This window comes from Leptodactylus fuscus, chromosome 9 (genome assembly GCF_031893055.1).
Source record: "Leptodactylus fuscus isolate aLepFus1 chromosome 9, aLepFus1.hap2, whole genome shotgun sequence".
NCBI lineage: Eukaryota > Metazoa > Chordata > Amphibia > Anura > Leptodactylidae > Leptodactylus > Leptodactylus fuscus.
Genome location: NC_134273.1, coordinates 49,672,103 through 49,694,961, shown reverse-complemented (window position 1 = coordinate 49,694,961; position 22,859 = coordinate 49,672,103). Strand labels below are relative to the sequence as shown.

The 22,859-nt window shown below is 43.2% G+C and overlaps 1 protein-coding gene across 1 annotated transcript in view; it reads left to right on the top strand.

Annotated features, from left to right (window-relative positions):
* Nucleotides 1-22,859, top strand: part of SLC25A38 (solute carrier family 25 member 38) — a 44,595-nt gene that overhangs the window by 8,567 nt on the left and 13,169 nt on the right. Inside the window, exons 3-5 of the mRNA XM_075286362.1 lie at nucleotides 6,751-6,930; nucleotides 13,972-14,140; nucleotides 19,786-19,952. Of these exons, the coding sequence (XP_075142463.1) occupies nucleotides 6,751-6,930; nucleotides 13,972-14,140; nucleotides 19,786-19,952 (516 nt within the window). The remainder of the gene's footprint in view (nucleotides 1-6,750; nucleotides 6,931-13,971; nucleotides 14,141-19,785; nucleotides 19,953-22,859) is intronic.

Sequence of the window (22,859 nt, the reverse complement as noted above, 5' to 3'; positions counted from 1 at the left end):
TTACATACTGAGAAAGTAGTGTGTCTTTGTGCAGATATACAAGAAGTTAATATAACCTGTATGAGTCAAAAATGTATATTTAGTTTTAATAGCTTCCTAGCCCAACTTCAGGCATCAGTTGTAGTCCGTGAACTTGCACATGAAAGATCCGTATGTGTAGAATAGATCTCTCTGGACTGGAAGCTTCCAGACTTTGACCCTTTGAAAGATATAATGTGAGAAAAACCCCTACCCGACCGGGTCTTTACAGCATGACTGCAGTTGCTTCTGCTCTTCTCGTCCTGCAATTTTCTCAGGACCTTTAAGATAAGAGACTGGAGGAACTACATAACTCGGATTACTGGGCCGGTTTATGGAGCCCTCATTTGCTACAGGGTTCTTATTTGGATAAAAGATCCCAAATCTGTTGATCCATGACACTAGTGTATCAATCTGGGGATGACCCATCTTCTGGGTTCAAACCTCCTTCTCCTGGGTTTAACCCATTTATGCCTAGAGTTCCATTATTGGAACTGAAAAATATATAACCTCCGTTATAAATGGGTTAAGACTTTTGACAGTTGTTGACTCCTGAAACCTCTTTGTAGGTTTATGTAGTAAACTGAATTGTACAGCACTGCGGAATATGTTGGCGCTATACAAATAAAAATTATTATTATTATTATTAAACTGAGGCTAGGTTGCCTGCTTGTACCAGGACCTTGCGGCTTGCCAGCAATGTTCAGTAACAATGCAATGTCAGCTTGATGGCTTTTCGTCCTCTTTTGTTGGTGGAGAGGGTCTTTACTGGATGACCATCACTGTGGAATAATTTCCAATCTGGGTTGCACTGAGGAGATAGAGAAACTCTTGTCCCGGTGGCGGACTTAATTTCCCATATTGTTACATTGTTTGTAAATCTCTTATGTGGCTTTTTCCCAGTGGACTGTAGCTGAGGTCAATAGACCTAACACTCTTATGTTGGTTCTTAAGGAACTCTTGTATACTTATTGTATTCAATATATTTCTGATCTCTCTCACTAGAGAGTTTCGCCTCTATGGAGTGAATTAACGAGAAGCCCCTGCTCCTTCAGAATGTTCAGAGTTATCCGAAGATTTAAAACAATACACTTGAGGGAAATATAGAAAGCCCATTGTCCAGGTATGGTCAGGGGTGAACCTGCCTTTTTTGCCGCCCGAGGCAGACGACAGAAAGGACCTGCTCTCTGCCTGAACGTGAGAGGAGGCCGCTGGAGCAGCGCTGCTCCAGCGGCCTCCCCAATCCACCGCTCGGTAAGCAAAAATGCCACCCTCCCCAGGGCCCTGGCATAGTGCCGCCTGAAGCGGTCGCTTCAGGTCGCCTCATGGGAGGTGCGGCGCTGGGTATGGTATAACTGCAATTCCCTATAGATGTAGGGCTGCTGTTAGGACTATAACAACCTTCATAAACACTGGTGGGGCTGAGATGATCCTAAATTGAAGATATCTGAACTGGAAAACTAGCATTCCTGCTCCCCTCTGTAAATTCTCAGAAATCTGCAATGAGCTTATCAATAGGAAATAATGAGAAGTTAATTGAGCACCATCGTCCTGCATCGGTCCGCTCTTCACAGCTGGCGTCACACTTATTGCTCTGGAATAGACTCTGTAAATCGTCCACTTTAGCTAGGGTCCTGGGTCCCTTAAGCTCCTTATTTGGGAACCCCATGTTTCCACCGTTTCTTGGGTTTCTGATGAAGTCTGCTTGGGTTCGCTGTCCGGCCCCTCCTCTTCCCTTCCTCCTTTCGACCAGTTGCAAGCTGCCTGCCCAGATTCCCCCCCCCCCTTTCTTGGTTGGAATATCCTTAATTAACCACCTTCTGGCGCAAGTTCTCCTTGCAGTCTCTGCTTTCCCCAGCTCAGACGGCCTTGGAGAGTTTGCTGGGACAGGCCGAGGCTCCTCCTCACGCCCTCTCCTTATTGAAAGCCGCTACCCAGGGCCTTCCTTCCTATGTTAGATCTTGGGAGTCTGACTTGGGGACTCACCTTTCTGCTGCTGATTGGGATCGCTGCTTCCTTCTTTTGCACAAATTGCCCTTACCCTGTAGTGCCCAGGAGAAAAATTTTAAAATACTTACCCGATGGTACCGCTGCTCGACCCTCCTTCATAAATTTTATCCTACAGTCTCCGACCTGCTTTGGCTCCACGGAGGGTACTTTTCTCCACATTTGGTGGGATTGTGGGGGAATTCAACCCTTCTGGTTAACTGTGTTCTCCCTGTACGAAAAGGTTACGGGTCGCCCTGCGCCCCCCTCCCCACAGGGAGCTCTCCTTTCCCTTATCCCTGGTAAACGTTCAAGGGTGAAGGGCGACCATCTGTACCACTTCCTCACGGCCACCAGGACGGTTATCCCTCGCCACTGGCGTAGCTCCACTTCTCCCTCCCTTCTGGAATGCTAAATTGGAAGCGTAGACAAGAAAAACCGCGCTTCTTCGGGATCTTTGACAAACAGATATATCTTCTGTCACTAGAGCATATACCTGTATATGCTTAGACTAATAAGTCGAGTTTGTTGGCAGCCTATTAACTAAGGTGACCTCAGGTCGATGAATGCAGCAGGTAGATTTTGGATATACTAAAAAAATTAGTTGATCGCGCTCACTCAGGGTTACAAAGATTGCTTCAATAAGGTACCGTATTTTGTGGACTATAAGGCGCATTACCCATGAGTGCCTTATAGTCCTGCCTAGGCTCATATATAAGGCGCAACGGACTATAAGGCGCAGCGCTGTCCGGTGCGCCTTATATGTGATTGAAAGCGGCGGCACGCAGACTTTGCCAGCGGCCGCTTAACCCCCCCCCCCCCCCCCCACTGCGTGCCAGCCGCTTCTATTCATTTCAATGGCACGCTTCCATTGAAATGAATGGAAGCGCTCGGCACGCGAGGAGTTAAAGGGATTCTACCATTAAAAGAAGTTCTTTCCTCTTGACCACGTCGGAATAGTCTTAAAAAAGGCTATTCGTCTCCTACCTTTTGCCATAGCCAGCGCCGCCTTCTTCCTCAGCTGCGTCCGCCCCTTCTGTGTCTTCTTTGGGCCTCATGGATGACGCATGTGCAGTCTGCATTAACAGGCTCTCGCAGCCAGAGCCGACTGCGCATGCGTCATCCATGAGGCCCAAAGAAGACAACACAGAAGGGGAGGACGCAGCTGAGGAAGAAGGCGGCGCTGGCTATGGCAAAAGGTAGGAGACAAATATCCTTTTTTAAGGCTATTCCGACGTGGTCAAGAGGAAAGAAGAATTTCTTTTAATGGTAGAATCCCTTTAAGCGACCGCCGCCGGCAAAGTCTGCCTGCCGCTTCCATACATAAGAAGTTACAATTGAAGTTAGAGATGAGCGAATACTATTTGAATAGCACGCTCCCATTGCAATGTATGGAAGCGGCAGGCAGACTTTGCCGGCGGCCGCCGCTTAACTCCTCGCGTGCCGCCGCTTCAATCCATATATAGGGCGCACCGGACTATAAGGCGCACTTTCGATTTCTGAGGAAATCGTAGGATTTTATGTACGCCTTATAGTCCGGAAAATACGGTAAGTATTCGGATGATGCGTTTCAGGGTATAGGATTCAAGACAACATACTCCACCCCTTCATCAAATCTAATCTAAAAATATACATAAAAAGGTTTCACTAGTACCTGCATTAGTTTAAAAATGTTAAAAAAAAAAATTAAATTAAAAAAAAAAATACATTGTATGCATAATTTCATATAGTTGTCAATATTAACAATCATTGTGTACATAAATTAACAATAAAGTACATAAAAACGTGAACAAGTAATTAGGAGATCAAATTGGAGTGTTTGGGGGGGGGGGGGCAAGAGGATAGGTCCCATACTGCATTTTTTTTTAATATACATTGGAATTACCCTATAGTTAAGTCATTGTAACCAAAAAGTAATGTCCCATTACACATGTAACCAATTATTCACAAACAAAATGCGCAGTACATATTTTGTAATATAATTAAAGTGGTTACCTTGGTTTTTCAGCTGAACAGCATGCAGTACTAACTGCACACTGTTCAGCGCCTTTTTAAAGGCAGAAAAAAACGCGAAGATAACGCCAGCATCGTGCCAAGCCTCGCTGCCACTGCGAGGTCGGCACTATGTACATGCGCAGTTCGCATATAAAAAAGAGACCAGCAGTGGCTCAGAGATGTATTCATGGCCGCTGTCTCTTTCCCACGCATGCGCAGCCTTTTTTTTTCTACGGTACGCATGTGCATCGGGGCTCCGATGCTATTACGGAGATACCCGATGGTTGTGCGAAGAATATGTCTGGCGGTCTGGAGATTTCTCTCGGCTGCCGCATTCTCCACGCGCATTCCTTCCTCTATACTGCGCATGCGTGTCGAAGTTACTATGGAGAGATCCGATGGCATGTGGGGACAGCGAAATTGTGTTAAAACACATAGGCAAATGATCGATTCTAGGCTACAGAATCAAGGTGAAAATATTAATATATAATATAAAAATTTATAAAAAAAAAAAGGGTTATATTTTGGCTATTGTTAGTTCATATTAAACCATACGGATATACTATTGACATATACTAATTATATCATATTGAGCATAAAATTAAAACCAGTACAGGATAACTCACTAAAATAAAATTAACATATAGATGTTTAGTGAGTTCTTTTGCTTCATTTAGTCCTCTAGGGGTGAGTGTATTTAGTTTAAATATCCAGAACATTTCCCTTCTCTTGAGTTTTTCAAACCGATTAAACTCAGACCTAGGGATCTGTTCAATTATGGAAACATGAAAATGTGCGAAATTGCAATTATGTATTTCATATGCATATTTAGATAAACTATGTTTCTGATAGCCCTTCTGTACATTATGTCTATGTAAATAAATCACCATAGACAGCCAAAATATAACCCATTTTTTTAGGAAATTATTATTATCTACAGTTTTAATACTGTTTTAATACTATTTTTCTGTCAGTTTCACCTTGTTTCTCTAGCCTAGAATCGATCATTTGCTTATGTGTTTTAACACAATTTCGTTGTCCCCACATGCCATCGGATCTCTCCATAGTAACTTCGGAACTTCGACACACATGCGCAGTATAGGGGAAGGACTGCGCGTGGAGAACGCGGCGGCTGAGAGAAATCTTCGGACCGCCAGACATATCCTTTGCACAACCATCGGGTATCTCCGTAATAGCATCGAGGCCCCGATGCACATGTGTACTGTAGAAGAAAGGCTGCGCATGCGTGGGAAGAGACAGTGGGCATCTCTGCCATTGTTGGTCTTTTTTTTTTTTTTTTGTAATAAATGCGAATTATGCATGTACATAGTGCCGACCTCGCAGTGGCAGTGAGGCTTGGCACGACGCTGGTGTTATCTTCGCGGTTTTTCTGCCTTTAAAAAGGTGCTGAAAGGTGTGCAGTTAGTACTGCATGCTGTTCAGCTGAAAAACCAAGGTAACCACTTTAATTATATTACAAAATATGTACTGTGCATATTGTTTGTGAATATCTGGTTACATGTTTAATGGGACATTATTTTTTGGTCACAATCACTTAACTATGGGGTAATTCCAATGTATATATGAAAAATGCAGTATGGGATCTATCTATCCTCCCCCCCCCCCCCCCCAAACACTCCAATTTGATCTCTTAATTACTTGTTCACACGTTTTTATGTACTTTATTGTTAATGTATGTACACAATGATTAATATTGACAACTATATGAAATTCTATATAATGTATTTTTAAGAACAATATATATAATTAAAAAAAAAAATGTTTTAACATTTTTAAAGTAATGCAGGTACTAGTGAAACCTTTTTATGTATATTTTTAGATTTGATGAAGGGGTGGAGTATGTTGTCTTGACTCCTATACCCTGAAACGCGTCATTCGAATGAATAAATAAATACTTACCTTATTGAAGCAATCTTTGAAGCCCTGAGTGAGCGCAATCAACTAATCAATTTTTGGTATATCCAAAATCTACCTGCTGCCTTCTGGAATGGCTACAAGAGTTTATCCTTATTCACAGAATGGAGAGCCTCGTGTCGGGGGACTCCCTTGATCCTTCAAAGTTTGAAACCCTCTGGCGGCCGTGGATGGTGTTTCGTGAGTCGTCTGAGTTGTCCTCCTTATTCGGGTGATTCCCCTCTTTCTACGGTCTAGGACCCTTTGGGCCTGACCTTTTTCTTCTTCTTGGCCTTGTTCATGACCTTTTTTTACCCTCTCCTGCACCTGTTGTTGTTTGTCCGGTCTTCCGTCCCCCACCTCTTGTTTCTTGTCTGTCTGATATTGTCTGTTATATAGCGCCAACATATCACTATTATGCCAAGTTCCCTTTTTTGTGTGACACTGAAAATATCTTAATATCTTGCGAAACATCAAGCATGGCATATGCATTATAATTCTGGTGGGTTTTTTTTTAATCTTCTCCAGTGTTTTATTTTGTCCCTGTTGCTTTTACTATACTTTAGGTTCACACCTGCGTTCAGGGTTCCGCTTAAAATCTATAATGGGGTCTGCCAGGTTTCTGCCTGATTTCCACACGAAAAAGGCGTAAAAGTGCGAGAGAAAAGGCCTGCTTGCATACCTTTTTTCTCCACATTAAGTGGATTTGGGGGACGGAAACCCCGAATGGAGACTGGGTGCAGGGGTGAACTTAGCCCTTACTATGTCGACAAGCAAATTTATTTTGTGTCACATAACTGTTTAGTTTAATTTTAATTTTAACAATTTATTCTACAGTCCTTCATGCGATGCATTCCTGGGGTTGGTCTCTACTTCAGCACACTATATTTCTTGAAGCAACATGTTTTATCGGGTCAAGAACTCAGTCCCCTAGAGTCGGTTCTTTTGGGTGCAGGATCCAGGACAGTAGCAGGAATATGTATGCTACCATTCACAGTAGTAAAGACTCGATATGAGGTAAGTCTTAATATATAAGTATATTTATTTATTTCTTACTATGAGACACTGAATACCTGGGACAGCAGCACAGTTCAACTGAAAAGCTGAAAAGTTTATCCACAGCCACGTATTTCCCCTACACTTCTGGCTAGACTGTAGTCATTGCCTCCCCCTTTCCTGGCCCCAGTAGGGGAGACTCCTTTATTTACCCCTTTTATTTTTCCACATAATGTTACATACAAGTCATAGCTATGAACAAGTCACAGCCACAGTTTTGGGACACTGATGGGCACCTTGCACTCATAGAACCCCTATTTTCCTGGGATCTAGTGTCACTTTCTCCTGGGCTCCAACTACTTCAATCAATCCATGTTCCAGCCAAAACTTACTTTAAATGTACAGTGGTGTGATGTATATTAATCTTTTGGGTGTTTGTCACACTTAAATTTTTCAGATCATAAAACAAATTTAAATATTAGGCGAACATAACACACACAAAATTCAGTTTTTAAATGAGGGTCTTTTTACTATTAAGGGAAAAAGTAATCAAAACCTACAGGGCCCTGTGTGAAAAATTAATTGCCCCCACCCACATTTAAGCATATATTAACTGAACTTGGCTTCCCAAAGATGTGAGAGAACACATTCTCTGTGCTGCCGTTCGGTATAAATCCCGGTTTCCGTCGGTATGCAAATGAGTTCTCTCGCAGCATTGGGGGCGGTCACCAGCATTCAAACAGCCCTGGGGGCATCCCCAATGCTGCGAGAGAACTCTGCAGCGCCACCTCCTTCTACAGGAACAGCCTCTTCATGCGTCTTTTTCCTGCGTTGGTGGACAAACTTCTAGGCCTTGGGCATGTGTATAGATTTGGCTCAGTCACAGCTCCAGAACATGCCTTTGAAGGCAAGGTTTCCTTTAGTGGCTCCATCTCAGCAGGATGATGATGGTGAAGCTTGGTTAAATCTGGTGTCGGAAGGAAAAGTGGTTTCTGATCTACATCTAAAGTACTGCAGCGTGTTGTTTGGACTATTAACACCTGATCAGAACCCTGTAGGGGAAATGTAGAGTCCGATATTAGAGGACCATTACCGCTAGTAGTGGCTGCAGCCAATTCTCTAGCTTTGCGGTCCTCTAAATAAAAGTTACCCCCAGGACTTGATGCCAAAAAGTTATCAATTTCCCAATCAAAATCAAGGTTAATGTCTGGGTCCTCAGTCCAATCCACTGCATCAATTCAACACAATGAGAGTGATGGTTCTGGAACCACTGTTTTAGGGGCAAAGAGTTTTAAAGGGGCTAACACTCTGCTGGTGCAAGCCTTTACTCACTCCAAGGGCCAAAAACACTGCTGGTGCAAGGCTCTACTCATGCCAAGGGCCTCAATCTCTGCTGGTAACTCAGCTTAAGGTCCTGTAACTTTGTTTGGAAGGACTCATGTTAAGGGCTAGAAAAGTGAATTTTGGAATTCACTTCACACACACACACATCTCCACAATGACAGTTCAGGGTGGGGACTGAAGGATTTTCCATTGCCTATTCCATCTGTGGTTGTCATGGGGAATGTGATTTAAAGGGGTGGTTGTTAATGTTTGTTGAGCTTAAATTGGAGTTTGTGTCCATCCATTTGGGGAGTAAAGAAGATTTCCAGGTATTTTCCCACTTTGATAGTTTTTTTTTTGAATGTGTAAAGTGTGTAGTTGTTAGGCTGTGATGTTGGGGTAATAGAGGGTCTTTGGTGTGTTAGATGCCCCCAGGCATGCTTCCCCTGCTGTTCCAGTTGCATTCCAGAGGTGTTGGCATCATTTCCTGTGGTGTCATAGTGGACTTGGTGACCCTCCTGAGACGGATTTGGGTTTCCCCCTTAACGAGTATATGTTCCCCATAGACTATAATGGGGTTCGAAACCCGTTCGAACACACGAACAGTGAGCGGCTGTTCGAATCGGATTTCGAACCTCGAACATTTTAGTGTTCGCTCATCTCTAGTGCTTTTTAATGCCACCATTTTGGGGTGCCTGTAACTTATTGACTACATTTTATTGACTCTTTCTGGGTGGCTTGTAAAAGGAAACCTCAATTCTAGCATTGCTTTTAGCTTTTTTTTTTCTTTTTCCCCGTGCAGAGTACAGCATAAGTAACATGTTATCTTTATTCTCCGGGTCAGTACGGTTACGGCGATACCTCATCTATATTTTCAAATTCAATTTGGGGGAAAAAAAAATCAATTATTTTTGCATCTCCATCTTCTGAAAGGCATAATGTTTTAATTTTTCGCTAGACAGAGCTGGTTGAGGGCTTATTTTTTGCGGGATGACCTCTGCTTTTTATTGGTACCATTTCTGGTTTTCATCTCACCATTTGATTAATTTTTATTTTTTGTAAGGCAGAGGTGGTGAATAATCGTTATTTTGTGCGGTTTCGTACGTTTTTTTTTAAATGATGTTCGCCGTTCGGGTTAAATAAATAATGTTTTAATTTTATTGTTCAGGTTATTACAGACGTGGTGATACCAAATATGTAACGTTTTTTCTATTTTTCTTTATTTTACATAAAGAAACATTTTATATGGGAAAATGGTATTTTTGGGACTTTATTTATTTCTAATTTATTTTAAACTTATTTAAACTTTTTTAAATTCTACTTTTTTAGCATTTTTTTTTTTTCTGTCCTCATGGGGGATTGAAGCAGTGATCTGCTTATCACTGCTTCACTAGATGTAGCTGCAATACACGTGTTACACGTGTATTGCAGAGCACAGGAAGCAGTCATCCTGTGCAGACTCACGGGATGACAGCTTCCATTCCTGGCAGGATCAACCAGGTACGTGGAGGGGAGGGCATGGGGCAGACCCGGGGTCACTGATCAGACCCCAGGCTGCCCATTTGCAACACCAGAACCCCCCAAAACCGTCGCGGGGGTGCCGATCGGCACCATTGTGTTTGACCGCCGGCATCTCAAGGGTTAACACCCACGATCAGACCCGGTTCCGACCGCGGTTGTTACAGGGCATTGTCAGCCGTATGTTACGGCTGACACCCGCAGGGCATGGTGCGCACACAGTTTCTGTGTGCGCACCATGCAGCCTACGGCGGTTTCCAGGAAGTCCTTCTCGGCAGCGCCGTACTATTACAGTGGATGTCGGGAAGGGGTTAAAAGAGGTTGTCCATAAACTGTAGTGATCACTGTGCTGCCCACCAGGGAGGTGTAAAAAAAACCAAAAAAAAAAAAAACCTTCTCACCTGTCCCCTGCACCCCGTTGTTCCCCACCTCTATTTGTTTGGTCTTATGGTGGCGCCTCATTTCTGGAAATCTTGTACCTAATTGGTCTTAGCAGTCACATGAGGTTCAGGACTCCCAGCAAGAAGGCGACAGCACAAGACTGGCGGTGGATTTTACATCTCCTGCCTGGCACATGGGTTGCTCCAGTTCCTGGACAACCACTTTAAAGGATTTATCCATCTTTCTAAGGGCTAGTTCACACGGGGACATGGAGGAGGATTTTGACAGCGGAATCCACGTCATAATCCACCTCCATACAATGTTCGTCTATGTAGACTGCTAGCTTTTTTTTTTTTTTTTCTGCTAGCAGAGAAAAAGAAGCGACATGACCTGCCTGAAGAAAGCAATAGAAGTGAATGAGAAGCGTTTTTTACCGCACATTTTTTTTTTTTTTGCAAGAAACCACGTCGTGTTATTGTACAAAAAAAAGCGCGGTAAAAAATGTGACACATTTTTTGCGGCCCAATCTTTTAAAACGCTCCACAGGAAGCATGCCAAGGTCAAAAAAACACTTCCTAATTAGGAAGTGTTTTTTTCCGGTGCCAAAATAAGCCACACGTTATTTACGTGTGAACTAAGGCTTATATTGATGGCCTGTCCTTAGGATAGGCCATCAATATTTCATTTGTGGAGATATAACAGCCAGGACCTATGCAGATCAGTTTCCAGGCCAGCGTGGCTACAGGTAATGGTAACATTTCTAGGAGCCACGCTGTTCACTTGCCATACAGGGTGTAGCAGTGGGTTTAGGTAGTGCAGTGGTGCACATTGTATCGCGGGTGACAGCATGGCTCCCGACATGTTATTACCTTTAGCTGCCGTGTCTTGGTACCGCTGATCTGCAGGGTCCTGGCAGTGGGCCCCTAGAAACAATTCCACTGGTGGGCCCTAGACACCCCAGTCCGACACTGGCTGTGACACTTGCTAACTGCAGTGCATGAGACTTTCTAAGACACTAGAAAAATGTTTGCTCTTATTGAAGTGGAAGTTAACCTAATTATTAGAGATGAGCAAATACTATTCGAAACTGTCATTTTAGATAGCACGCTCCCATAGGAATGAATGGATGCAGCCGGCATCTGGCCGATTTAACCCCCTGTGCGCCGTCTGCGTCCATTCATTCCTATGGGAACGTGCTATTTGAAACGGCCGTTCGCTCTACTAATTATAGAAGAATTAGTACCCGAAGACTCAACCTGTAAAATTATTCCCTACTTTCCCTAACGATTCCGTTATGTTTGTCTCCATGTATTGTGTATAAGGGAATGAGTGTCCGAACTTAATTGTTGAGTGTCCTCTGGAATATTTTAATATATTGTATCAGTAAGTATTTACACAAAGCAAGTGATGCAGATTATATGTACCCTGTACAACTGCACATATTAGGCTACTTTCATGTTACCATTAATTATGTCATTTGCTATCGTTCGTCATAGGATGTCATTAACCGACTTCAACAGTGTAAGGCTAGGTGTACATCTGCGCCTTTAATTACTCATTCCACTTGAAGAATGCAAGTAGCGCTTTTCTCTCCACATTTTTCACCCTTTTTGGGTGGAAACCCAGTAGACCTCATTATAGTCTAGACTCTAAAGGGTCCACAACTAACCACCTTTTTAAATGGATTTGGCCCTCCCGAACAGAAACCTGAACGCAGGTGTAAACCTAGCGTAAAGGACACAGACTGAGCTCCCCTCCTTCTGTGTTATTTTCCTTTGACTCTAATGTAAAAAAACATGACTAACACTGTTTTCCGCCATGTTTGTTTACTTAATGCATGCAGTGGCTTTTTATTCCATCGAAAGAGTGAAAAACATGACAGAAGAAAGTTTCATATTTTTTACATTTGTAGTGAATGTAGATAGACACCTGATGGAGGGGACTCTGTGTGCATCTGTCACTGTCATTTAACCACTTCCGGACCGCCCATAGACTATATACATCCGGAAGGTGGTTGCCTAGTTCTGCCAGGACGTACCTGTACGTCCAGCAGAAGTTGCTCTACTGCGCCTCCCCCATCGTACTGAGCTCTGAGTTCCCGCTGTCAATAGACAGTGGAGACCTCAGAGCTTCACCCAGGGACCACTCTGTGTGGTCTCCAGGTACGTGATCCCTGTGACACACAGTCACAGGATCACAACGACAGTCGGCACATCAGCAGATTGCTCCGCTGTGCCTCCACCCCCCTCCTGTACTTTGCTATGAGGTCCTGCTGTCTATTGACAGTGGAAACCTCATAGCTTTGCCCAGAGACCAGCTTCTGTGGTTTCTAGGCATACGATCATCGCTGTGACAGCCTGTCACAGCGATCAGATCGTATGGTGCATGAGCAGAATATACTCCTCTGCTCCACTGCACCTCCCCCTCCTTCCCTCCACCCCCCTTGCACACAGCTCCGAAGTCTCCACTGAACAGCGGAGACTTCAGAGCTTATCCGGAGACCAGCCTGTGTGGGTGTGTGATAGCTGTGACAGCCAATCACAGCGATCACAAGGAAGTTTGTCACAGAGACAAACTTCAATGGCTGAACGCTGATCTCCCTCTCCTTTAGCTTATCAGAGAGGGAGATCAGCACTTCTGCCTCCACCCCCAGCAATGCTCCGTGGTCAGCTGTCAGAAGACAGCCTGCCACAGTGCTCACATAAAGTAATAAAAGTATATAAAGTGGCTACCAATCTCCCTCTCCTCAGATCCTGACAGAGAGGGCAATTGGTAAATAAAAATCACTACACATACACACACTCCCCCCCCACCCTTTAGTGCCCCCCACTCTATTCTATCTATCTGTCTATCTATGCTTTTTTATCTATCTCTCTATTTTTATACATAAATTCATATTTTTTGTGACCCATAAATAAAGATTATTATTACACTTTGAGGCTAAAACCCCACGGGCCGTATACGCAGCACTGAAGCGCTGCAGGAAGATTTGAAGAGAAAGTTCACAGAGTTTTCCTCTGCGGACTTTCTCTTCCCATTATATCTACGGGAAAGCAGCCGGCGTTTCCTTACATATAATTGACATGCTGCGATTTCCAAAACCGCAAAAGATTTGCAAATCGCGGCGTGTCCGCGCTGCGATCTTTTCCGCAAAGTGGGCATGGGATTCGCATGAATCCCATCCACTTTGCCAGCACTGTACTACGCCGCCAACACTGTGCAACGCCTTGGCCTCAGGGTGCAGAAACACAGCGGTTTGCACACCATTCATTGCAGGCTCTTCTGTAGGCCCAAATAATGGATAAAATACTCAAATGTGGTATTAATACAAACAGCAGAAATAAAATATATTTTAGAATCTATATATTTATTGCATATTTTTTTTTTAGGCTATTGTGTATAAATGTAGGGAAAAGCATTTTTTTTTTACACATTTTTTACCCTTTTCCCTCTATTTTTTTTCTAAAAGGTTAAATTTATCACTTATTTTGTTATAAAACGTGAAAGCCCATTATGTTCCGAGAAAAAGGAGACCAAATACATATAGGTTGGCAAAGTAATAGAAAAACAATTTGCAGTTAAACTGGAACATGGCTAAAACCTGAAAATGTGCCTGGTCTGGAAGGGGGGTAAAGGATCTGGTATGGAAGTGGTTAATGTCCGTTGCTTTCATACCGTCATGAGAGCAACAAACATTGACAGTAGTGGGAACCTACCATTATTTTGTATAGTTTTCTGTTAGAGAAGAAAAAAAACATAAAAATCATATAGCTTTGTGTTTAAAATATCAAATTCAGTAATTTGTTTCCTTAGCTTAAATCCCTTCAATATGTCTTTCAGAGTGGTAAATTTCGCTATAGTGGTGTGTTTCGAGCAATGGGGAACATATACAAAACTGAAGGTACCCGTGGTCTTTTCAGCGGTCTAGCTGCTACCTTGCTACGTGATGCTCCCTTTTCAGGAATATACCTGATGTTTTATACGCAAGCCAAGAGGTTCACCCAGCCTTGTAAGTAGGTTTTCTTATTATTATTATTTATTATTATTATTATTATTATTATTATTTTATTTTTATTTTTTTGTACAAATTAAGAATAGAATTGTTTAAAGTTATATTAGGACTATGACTCTCAATCACACCCAGGGTCAGAGTGGCCCACCAAGGAATCGTTGAATCCACTGGTGGCCCCTACCGGACCCCAACTGTTTTTTTTTTTTTTTTAATAGGCCGGGGCACCACGGTACCGGGATAGCAATTGGGATTAGCCTGACTGCTAATACATCTTATTAATAGAAAGGGTCCCAGGGTTATGTCGGACCTTTTCCAATGGTGCTATTATTATACACCCCAGAGTATAATAACTGAAAGCCCAGGGGAGGTGATTACATATAACAATTATATTCATCTCTCCTGCGACTCCAACAGCTGTCAGCATCTTATTTAGGGCTCTTCCAGCCTATGACTGAGATAATGATTGTGGTCATAATCACGTGACCACTGAGGTCCAATCTTAGGCCCCAGCAGTGACGTCTGTGTGACCACAGTTGCAGACAGAAGATGAACCAAGAGGATGCTGGAGACCACTGGATGGAGCAGGGATGTCCAGGAGAGGTGAGGTAATAATTGGAGGCCCAGGGGAATTGATGAAAAATAAACCCTTATACTCACCTTACCTGAGGCTACCCCAGTGTATAATAATAGCACTAAAGCTACTCGGAGTGCTGAACCTCACAAATATTTGTCTAATTTCATGAGATTCACCTTAAGCAGCTTAAGGGGGGAATCTTAGGAGTATTTTGTACTGAGTGGGGCCACTATGGAGCATATTATACTATGTGGAGACCACTGTGAAGCATATTATACTGTGTGGGGCATCCATTGAGCATATTATACTGTGTAAAAGCTACATTGAAGCATATTATGCTGTGTGGGGTCCCATCATTATTTACATTACATTTCATCTATTTTATAGCAGACGTGATATCACAGACTTTAATTACATTGCATGGTCACTCTAAATCAGATCTGTGCAATTATATAAAGTGAAGGTGTTTGCAAAAGCATGATGATCTCTTCAACAGCTGATCAGCAGGTGCCCTGGGCATTAGATCCCCTGATCTCTTACACTGTAAGAACACTGTATAACAATGTCAAAGAGACAGAAGCACCGTAAAAATTAAAAAAAAAAAAAAAAAAAAAAAAAAAGCTTTATTAAATTAAATATATTCGTAAAAGTGATTGACATTTATAGACCTATATAAACATGTAAGACCAGGGGAACAATCCTTCAATATTAATATTGGTGGTGGTGTAAATGATAGAATAGGGCAGGGGTGGGCAATTAATTTTCCCATGGGGCCACATGAGAAATTATAACTGTTCTAGAGGGCCATACGCGCCGCTGCAAATTTAGCTCCACCCACTTATCAGCTGACTCCGCCCATTCTCAATCATTTTTCTATGTGCCCCACAAAGTAAAATCTCCTACAGGCACCTTACATTATATATCCCCACATTATAACGTTTCCCTCCAAATGTCCCACAAAAAAATCAAAATTTTAATTATTTTGTAAATCCACTTTTTGGCTTTCAACAGTGCTTGAATATTTCTGGGCATGCTCTTTATCAGATTCAAACATGTCTCGACCAAAATCCAATCTCAAGTCTATTCTTCATATTCCCAATGTTGGTGCATACTGGTCCACTCAGGCCTCATTCATATCTGCGTTGGTAATCTGTTCGGGATGCCCCCCCCCAACAGAATACCAAATGCACTGGTAAGCGGTGTGCAGTGAAAGCACATGGACCCCATAGACCAGGGATAGGGAACCTACAACTCCCATCATGCTCCATTCACTTCCATGGGAGTTCCAAGAACAGCAGAGCAAGTATGCATGCTGGGAATTGTAGTTTTGCAATATCTGGAGAGCCATACGTTCCCTACCCCTGCCATAGACTATAATGGAGTCCATGTGCTGTCCGCGCGGTGTCAGCACGGAACATGCGGCCAGAAAAGGCTTTTAATTATCTGCCTGGACCTATCTTGCTTATGTTCTGCGGTTTATGGTCATAACTAGTCACTCACTGGCGAGCCCCCCATGATTTCTTTACTCCGACCCCGTCAAATACTTGAAACTTCTGACGGATTCTCTGATAACCATCTGTAGTGGTTCCAAGGCTGTCCTTTGTCTCCTGGGTCTTCTCTTGCTATAGAGCCACTAGCAATTGCCATGAGCCCTAACCATGACATTAAGGCCTCTTGCACATGGGCGAGGGTTGGCTGCTGACTGTGATTGAAAGGGACTGGCAGCACACAGTTGTTATCTGTGTGCCATCCGTGCTTTGGCGGTCCCAGTCATTCAATGATTAGGAGCCATGCATGCACAGCTGCAAAAAAGGAATAGGACCTGCCCTTAGTTTTGCGGCCCATACTGTTGGCCTGTGCACGGAACTGTGTAATACACAGTCATGTGTGTTGGCTGAAATTAATGGGTTATTTGTGCTATCCGAAAAAAAAACCAGATAGCACACTGAACTCACCCACAGCCGACTGCTAGGAGCATAAGGGAGGTTTGGGAATCATGATCATAAATGTAGCCTCTTTGTGGATGACATGCTGCTAACTATCACGGGCTCTCTGGGCTCGCTCCCCAATCTGATCTATACAATCTCACAATTTGCTGTCGAGCCGTAGACTCAACATTTACAAAGCCGAAATTATTATTATACAGTATATATAAGGGGAACAAGGGAAATATTATTATAATTGTGATTATTATTCCTTACTGTAAACCCTGACACACTCAGTGTTTTTGGCCATTCTGTATTTGAACAAACTATTAATTTTGAATAAAAAGCTGCTTTAGTCCGGGGCCCCACGAGACGTAAATGCCATGATTTCTGCTGTGGGAAAAATCACTTCGTTTTACAGTCAGGGCAAAGTGTATGGGATTCTAGGGAATCCCATGCCCACTTTGTGGTAAAAAAAACTGCGGTGTGGACAAACCGTGATTTCCAAAACTTAGGCTGAGGCCCCACATTTCAGAAACACAGCTTTTTTTTTTTAGTTGTTGCAGATTTTGCTGCAGTTTTTTGAGCCAAGAATGGCTACAACATGAATGGAAAATATATAGGAAACTCCAACTCTTTTTTGCTCAATCCACTGGTTTTGGTTCAAAAAACTGCAACATAGAGTCTTAGTCTTAAAATATTTTCCTTATCAACCACTGAGTAGTAAATTCAGTTTTTTATGTTGATTATAGGTATTGTCAGGGGTGTTCTCAATGGGACCACTTAAGTATATTGGATGATAGTCAAATTTAAAGATAGAGACTCGAGTCAGTGATGCGTTCAACACAGAGACAAATTGAACCTGGGTAGAAGCATACCTTTATTGCATGCATCATGTCTTCTTATACCAATTCTCAGTAGGCGTATATGGGTGTATTATAGAGTAATCATTAACTTGGTAGGCGTATATGGGTGTGTCATTGAGTAATCATTAACGGTTAGGATTCAGCAATTTCCATGCATAAGTATTACAAGAATATCCCTCCCCTAATATGAATATTCTATGAATATTGTAACTATTCCTCTTACTCACGCTAGATGACCAGAGGTTATGTCAGTTCGTGGCCATCTTTACTGTGTGGCATACCAAAGTCTATTTTGACATGGGTTTTTCCATTATTCTCATCTTAAGCTATTTTAATAACCATCTTATCACTTTATTATGATCTGGTTTATTATGGGGTGCAGCATTCTGTCTGCACGTGTTCTGATTAATATGGAAGATGGGTCAGATTGACCCAGAGAGATGCATGCTACAAGCTTAAGTATTATTGAAAGAGTGTATACACATAGGGAAAAGAATACATTCTATATATTTCCTATGTCAGTATTATTTTGAAAGTGACTGTCACCTGCACAATGCTTGACAGGGAGTTTTATCAGGTGCTCAATACTTCCTCAATCAATAATAGTTTAATACTATCATCTGCCCGCGACTTCGTCTGCAGGTTGGCGGTGCTGCAGACCCGCTTATATGTACACAAACACTGGCGCTTCTGATTGGCGGTGCGCACACGTGCCAAGCTCTGCACGCCCCGGCCCCCATTGCCCCTCACTGGGCACCGCGGTCTCTGTACCTACCTATACATCCCAACTTGCGAAGAGCCAAAAGAGGGACAAAATATGCGCCGTGAGAAACGTATGGCCGCCCACTTTTATGTGGAGTCTGCTTATTGTCATGCATTTTTTATGTGCCCCCACACAGTGTAATCCTGCTACAGTCACCTGTAAATTATATTCCACCCCTCCATCTCTCCACCAGTTTATATAGAAATTCTGAAATTTCCCCAACGTGGGACTATTAAAGGATTAAAGGATTATCTTATATAGCTCCTTCATCTGTCCCCAGTTTCATGTTCATCTGCCACCAGTGTCATAGGCCCCCTACATTATGTTCCCCTCAACACAAATACTTCTACTCGCCTTCCAACGCTCCCCCGCCGCTGTCTCCGCTCTCACTCCACTGACCTAGTTGTCGGGCCAATGGTTGGGAGGTATGCCTAGCAGCTGAGTGTGGCCCCCTCCCGCCGTTCCCCCACACACTTGACCCCTGCGATTCCAGAGGCTGAGGCACCTTCCTCCTCTGGCGCCCCTGTCCCCGCTCTGTCTCGCATGGGCCGGGCCTCTCCCACCGCAGCAGCCCCGTGCCGACCCCAACCGCGCAGGCCCCTCTGTCTCTCCTGCTGCACCCCGGCTGTCGCTCACCAGCCCCTCTCTCCTGCAGCACCCCACTGATTATCCCGTGGCGTCCACCCGTTTGCCACCCTTAAACCCCCCTCTGAAGCGATCCTCCCTTCCCCCCTACCCGTACGCTAGTGTCCCGTAGTACTTAACGCTCTGGCCGAGCCGATGCAAGCGGTGTCTGGTGGTGAGTGCCGCTGCGCAGGGAGGCTGCACACTTGCTGCCGCCGTGGAGAGTGGTGTGGCTAGGCAGAGCAGGCAGCATGGCTGCGGCGCTCCGAGTAGGCGCCACGCTGGCTGGGCTGGAGAGCGGCCCACCCACACACTGCCTTGGACGTATCGGGCTGCGCCGCTTCTCCACAGGCCCGCCCAGAGCCTGTCGCACACCAATGGGAGCGGACAGACCAGCGAGGACGCCATCAGAGGCCATACAGCGGAGCTGGAGTACTGTTTCGCCAGTCCCGTCGGGGTTGTAGGGGGAGTGCGCGCCTCGGGAGGTGGCCTATCTTTCCTTCCGGCAAATTATCTAGGTATGTGCGAAATCTCAGCCAAATCCGTACAGGCTGTGATAGTGGAACAAACATCCAAACACACAAACCTACAAACATTCAAACACACAAACTTTCACATTTATAATATTAGTAGGATATTGGCTTATTTTCATATCATATATTGATCATTTCAGCATTGTTTCATCACTTTGTGGCCACAAAAGTAGCTTCTGCTCCTATTGTTTTAATTTTAATTAGCTTCCTCTCCTATTAAAGGCCCTCTTAAAACACTATTATTGCTTTGGGATTTATTTTGAAGACTCCCTTCAAATTTATTTCATAGTATAATAATTACAAGTACAATAATGTAGTATTTTTAAACCTGAATTTGATTAATTTGTTTCCCTGCAGATAATATGGACTCCACATTCATCCCTCTTCTAAATTTTTCGTGTGGGATTATAGCTGGTCTTCTGGCATCTATATCTACTCAGCCTGCTGATGTCATCAAAACTCATATGCAACTTTCTCCTGAAAAGTACAGATGGACTGGTCAGACCGCCCACTATATTTATCAGGTATTAGATTATTGCTACAAATGATAGTAAGGATTAGGCCCCACATTTCAGAAACACGGCTTTTTTTGTTGCAGATTTTACTGCAGTTATTTGAGCCAAAATGCAAGAATGACTACAAAAGGAATATAAAAAAACTTAAACATTTTTTAATGGCTAACTCATAATGATGACAGAATATGACGTTTCGAAGCTTACTCTGGGCCTCTTCAGAAATATCTAAAAACACTTTCTGCAGGTTGGATATTTATGCACAACTGGACACATAGGGATAAGATTACAGGAGGGGGGGAGAGGCTTATTACTATATACATATAAAAACAAATAATCAATTCCCACTTCCCAGGTTCTTTATCATTATGGCTTAGTTCAGTGATTTGTATAAAATGACATGAACCCACGTGATGTATTCATTCCATTATCCAGAGTCTTAAATAATGGGATGAATACATCACGTGAGTTCATGTCATTTTATACAAATCACTGAACTAAGACAGCCATAAAGATAAATAAACTGGGAATTATTTGTTTTTATATGTATATAGTAATAAGCCTCTTCCCCCCCCCCCCCCGTAATCCTATCCCTATGTGTCCAGTTGTGCATAAATATCCAACCTGCAGAAAGTATTTTTAGATATTTATGAAGAAGAAGCCCAGAGTAAGCTTCGAAACGTCATATTCTGTCATCATTATGAGTTAGCCTTTAAAAAAGGTATCACCCACTGAAGACTTGCAAGTTTTTTGTTTTTTTTTTTAGATTTCATAACCACTGGCTAACACGGTACGAGAACAAACATTTTCCTTATACAAAAGGAATGGGAAATATATAGAAAACACTTCCTACTTTCTGTTGACTGTGGATCAAAAAAACGCAGCAAAATCTGCAACCAAAAATCTGTCTCTCCACAATGTGGGGCCCCAGTCTAGGAGCCTTCTTGCAAGGGCCATGGATTAGTTGACCATTTATTTCCTAATGTTGCTGTTATGCCCAGTGGTCATCTGTCAAATAACAAACACAAAGTCTTGATGATCACATTTTCTTTTAATGCAGATTTAATAATGGTTGCTTGTCTTCTCCACATTCCCTGTTATCATGGGAAGATGTGTACTATAGTAAGGTTATTCTCCTACCTTACTTTTTCTGATCTGCGTCGCCGTTTCTGAAAATTTTCTGTTTCTGTATAACAAAGGAGTCTTCAGAAAGAATGGACATTCCCCCTGTGCTCAGAAACCACAGGGGGTGTCCCCTCTGTTCAACGAAGATGCTCCAGCGCCGCCTCTTTCTTCTTCTGCTGACGCCTCCGTCATGTCATCAGTCATCATTCTGTGTTCGGAATTCAAATCCCATGCATGCTCAGTCAGCTCTGCCATGTCACGTTGGGAAGAGCCAACTGCGCATGGCCGAACAGACATGCGCAGTCGTCTCTGTCCAACGCAACATGGCAGAGCCGACTGAGCATGCGGTAGAGAAGCGTCGGCAGAAGAAAGAGGTGGTGCTGAGTGTCTTCATTGAGCACAGGGGACAGCCTCCTGTGCTTTCTGTAGACTCAGTTGCATAAAGAATAAAAAATAAAATTTTCAGAAACTGTGGTGTATCAGAAAAATAAAGGTAGGAGAAGAATAGCCTTTCTAAAGGCTATTCCAATGTGGTGTTTGTAGAAAAAGGGAATGATAGAATTCCTTTAATAAAGTGAAATGTCTTTAATATAGCACCTGATGACCTGTAAAATTTGTTTTGCCATTTTTCCAGCAATGTGAAATTTAAAGACTTAACCTCTTAACGACCGGCCCATAGTAAAATTACGTTGGCACTGACAGGTCCTTCCTGACTGCCCTATAGTAAAATTATGTCGGGCAGTCAGGGAAGGTCTTCCCTGTCAGTGCCGACATAAAGAAGCTGGTGTTAGTTGTTAGTGACAGCCAACACCTGCTCTATAAGCCCCCATCGGAGATCAGCTCCGATGTTTTTTTTTTTTTTTTTAACCCCTTAGATGCAGAGATCAAATACGATCGCTGCATCCAACGGGATGCGCAATCATTCTTCCCCCAGGCACCCCCCGCAGAGTGATCAGGCAGCCCTGAGCCCCACATACCTTGGCTTGTGACGTGACTGTGATGTCATCAAAGGTCCTGTAGCCACTGGTATGTAACATCTGCAGATAAGGGTCTAAATCCTAGTAGCTCCACCCACACCAGAGTCCGATCACATGGTCATGACGTCATCAGAGGTCCTTTAGCACACTAGGATTTAGCATCTACCCTGCAGATGAGTCCCCAGGATTCATTGTGTCTTATGGAAGATGTCTGTTGTATGGAGGAGAGGAAGCTACAGTAAAGTGAAACACACAGGTACCTTCCTTTAGTTACTCTGCTTATTAAAGTCAGGCATTTGGGGTTATTAATTTAGTTTCAGTAACTCCCATGTGCATCACATTAATAACAGTTAACCCCATCATGTCCCTCATATTAACCCCTGTGCCCCATATAAGTGTTACTAATATGTGAGACACATGATGGTATTAATGAAGGATCTTAATTATGAAGATACCTAACTATTACCTCCATATGTCCCACATATCAGTAACTCATATGTGAGGCACACAGGGGGTTAATGTGAGGGACATGATGGGGTTAACTGCTATTACTATGATCCCCATGGAGTTACTAAGCTGTAATGCACATGACCAGACTTTTTTTCTGCAATGGTGGATTTCCCCCCCCTCGGCTTATACTCGAATCAATAAGTTTTCCTAGTATTTGTGGTAAAATTAGGGGGTCTCAGCTTATATTCGGGTCGGCTTATACTTGAGTATATACAGTATGTTAATCGCCTGACTTCCTGTATAGGCTGTGAGACACTGAATGCTGTGTCTCATAGCCTATATATTAATAATGAAATCATTGCTGAAT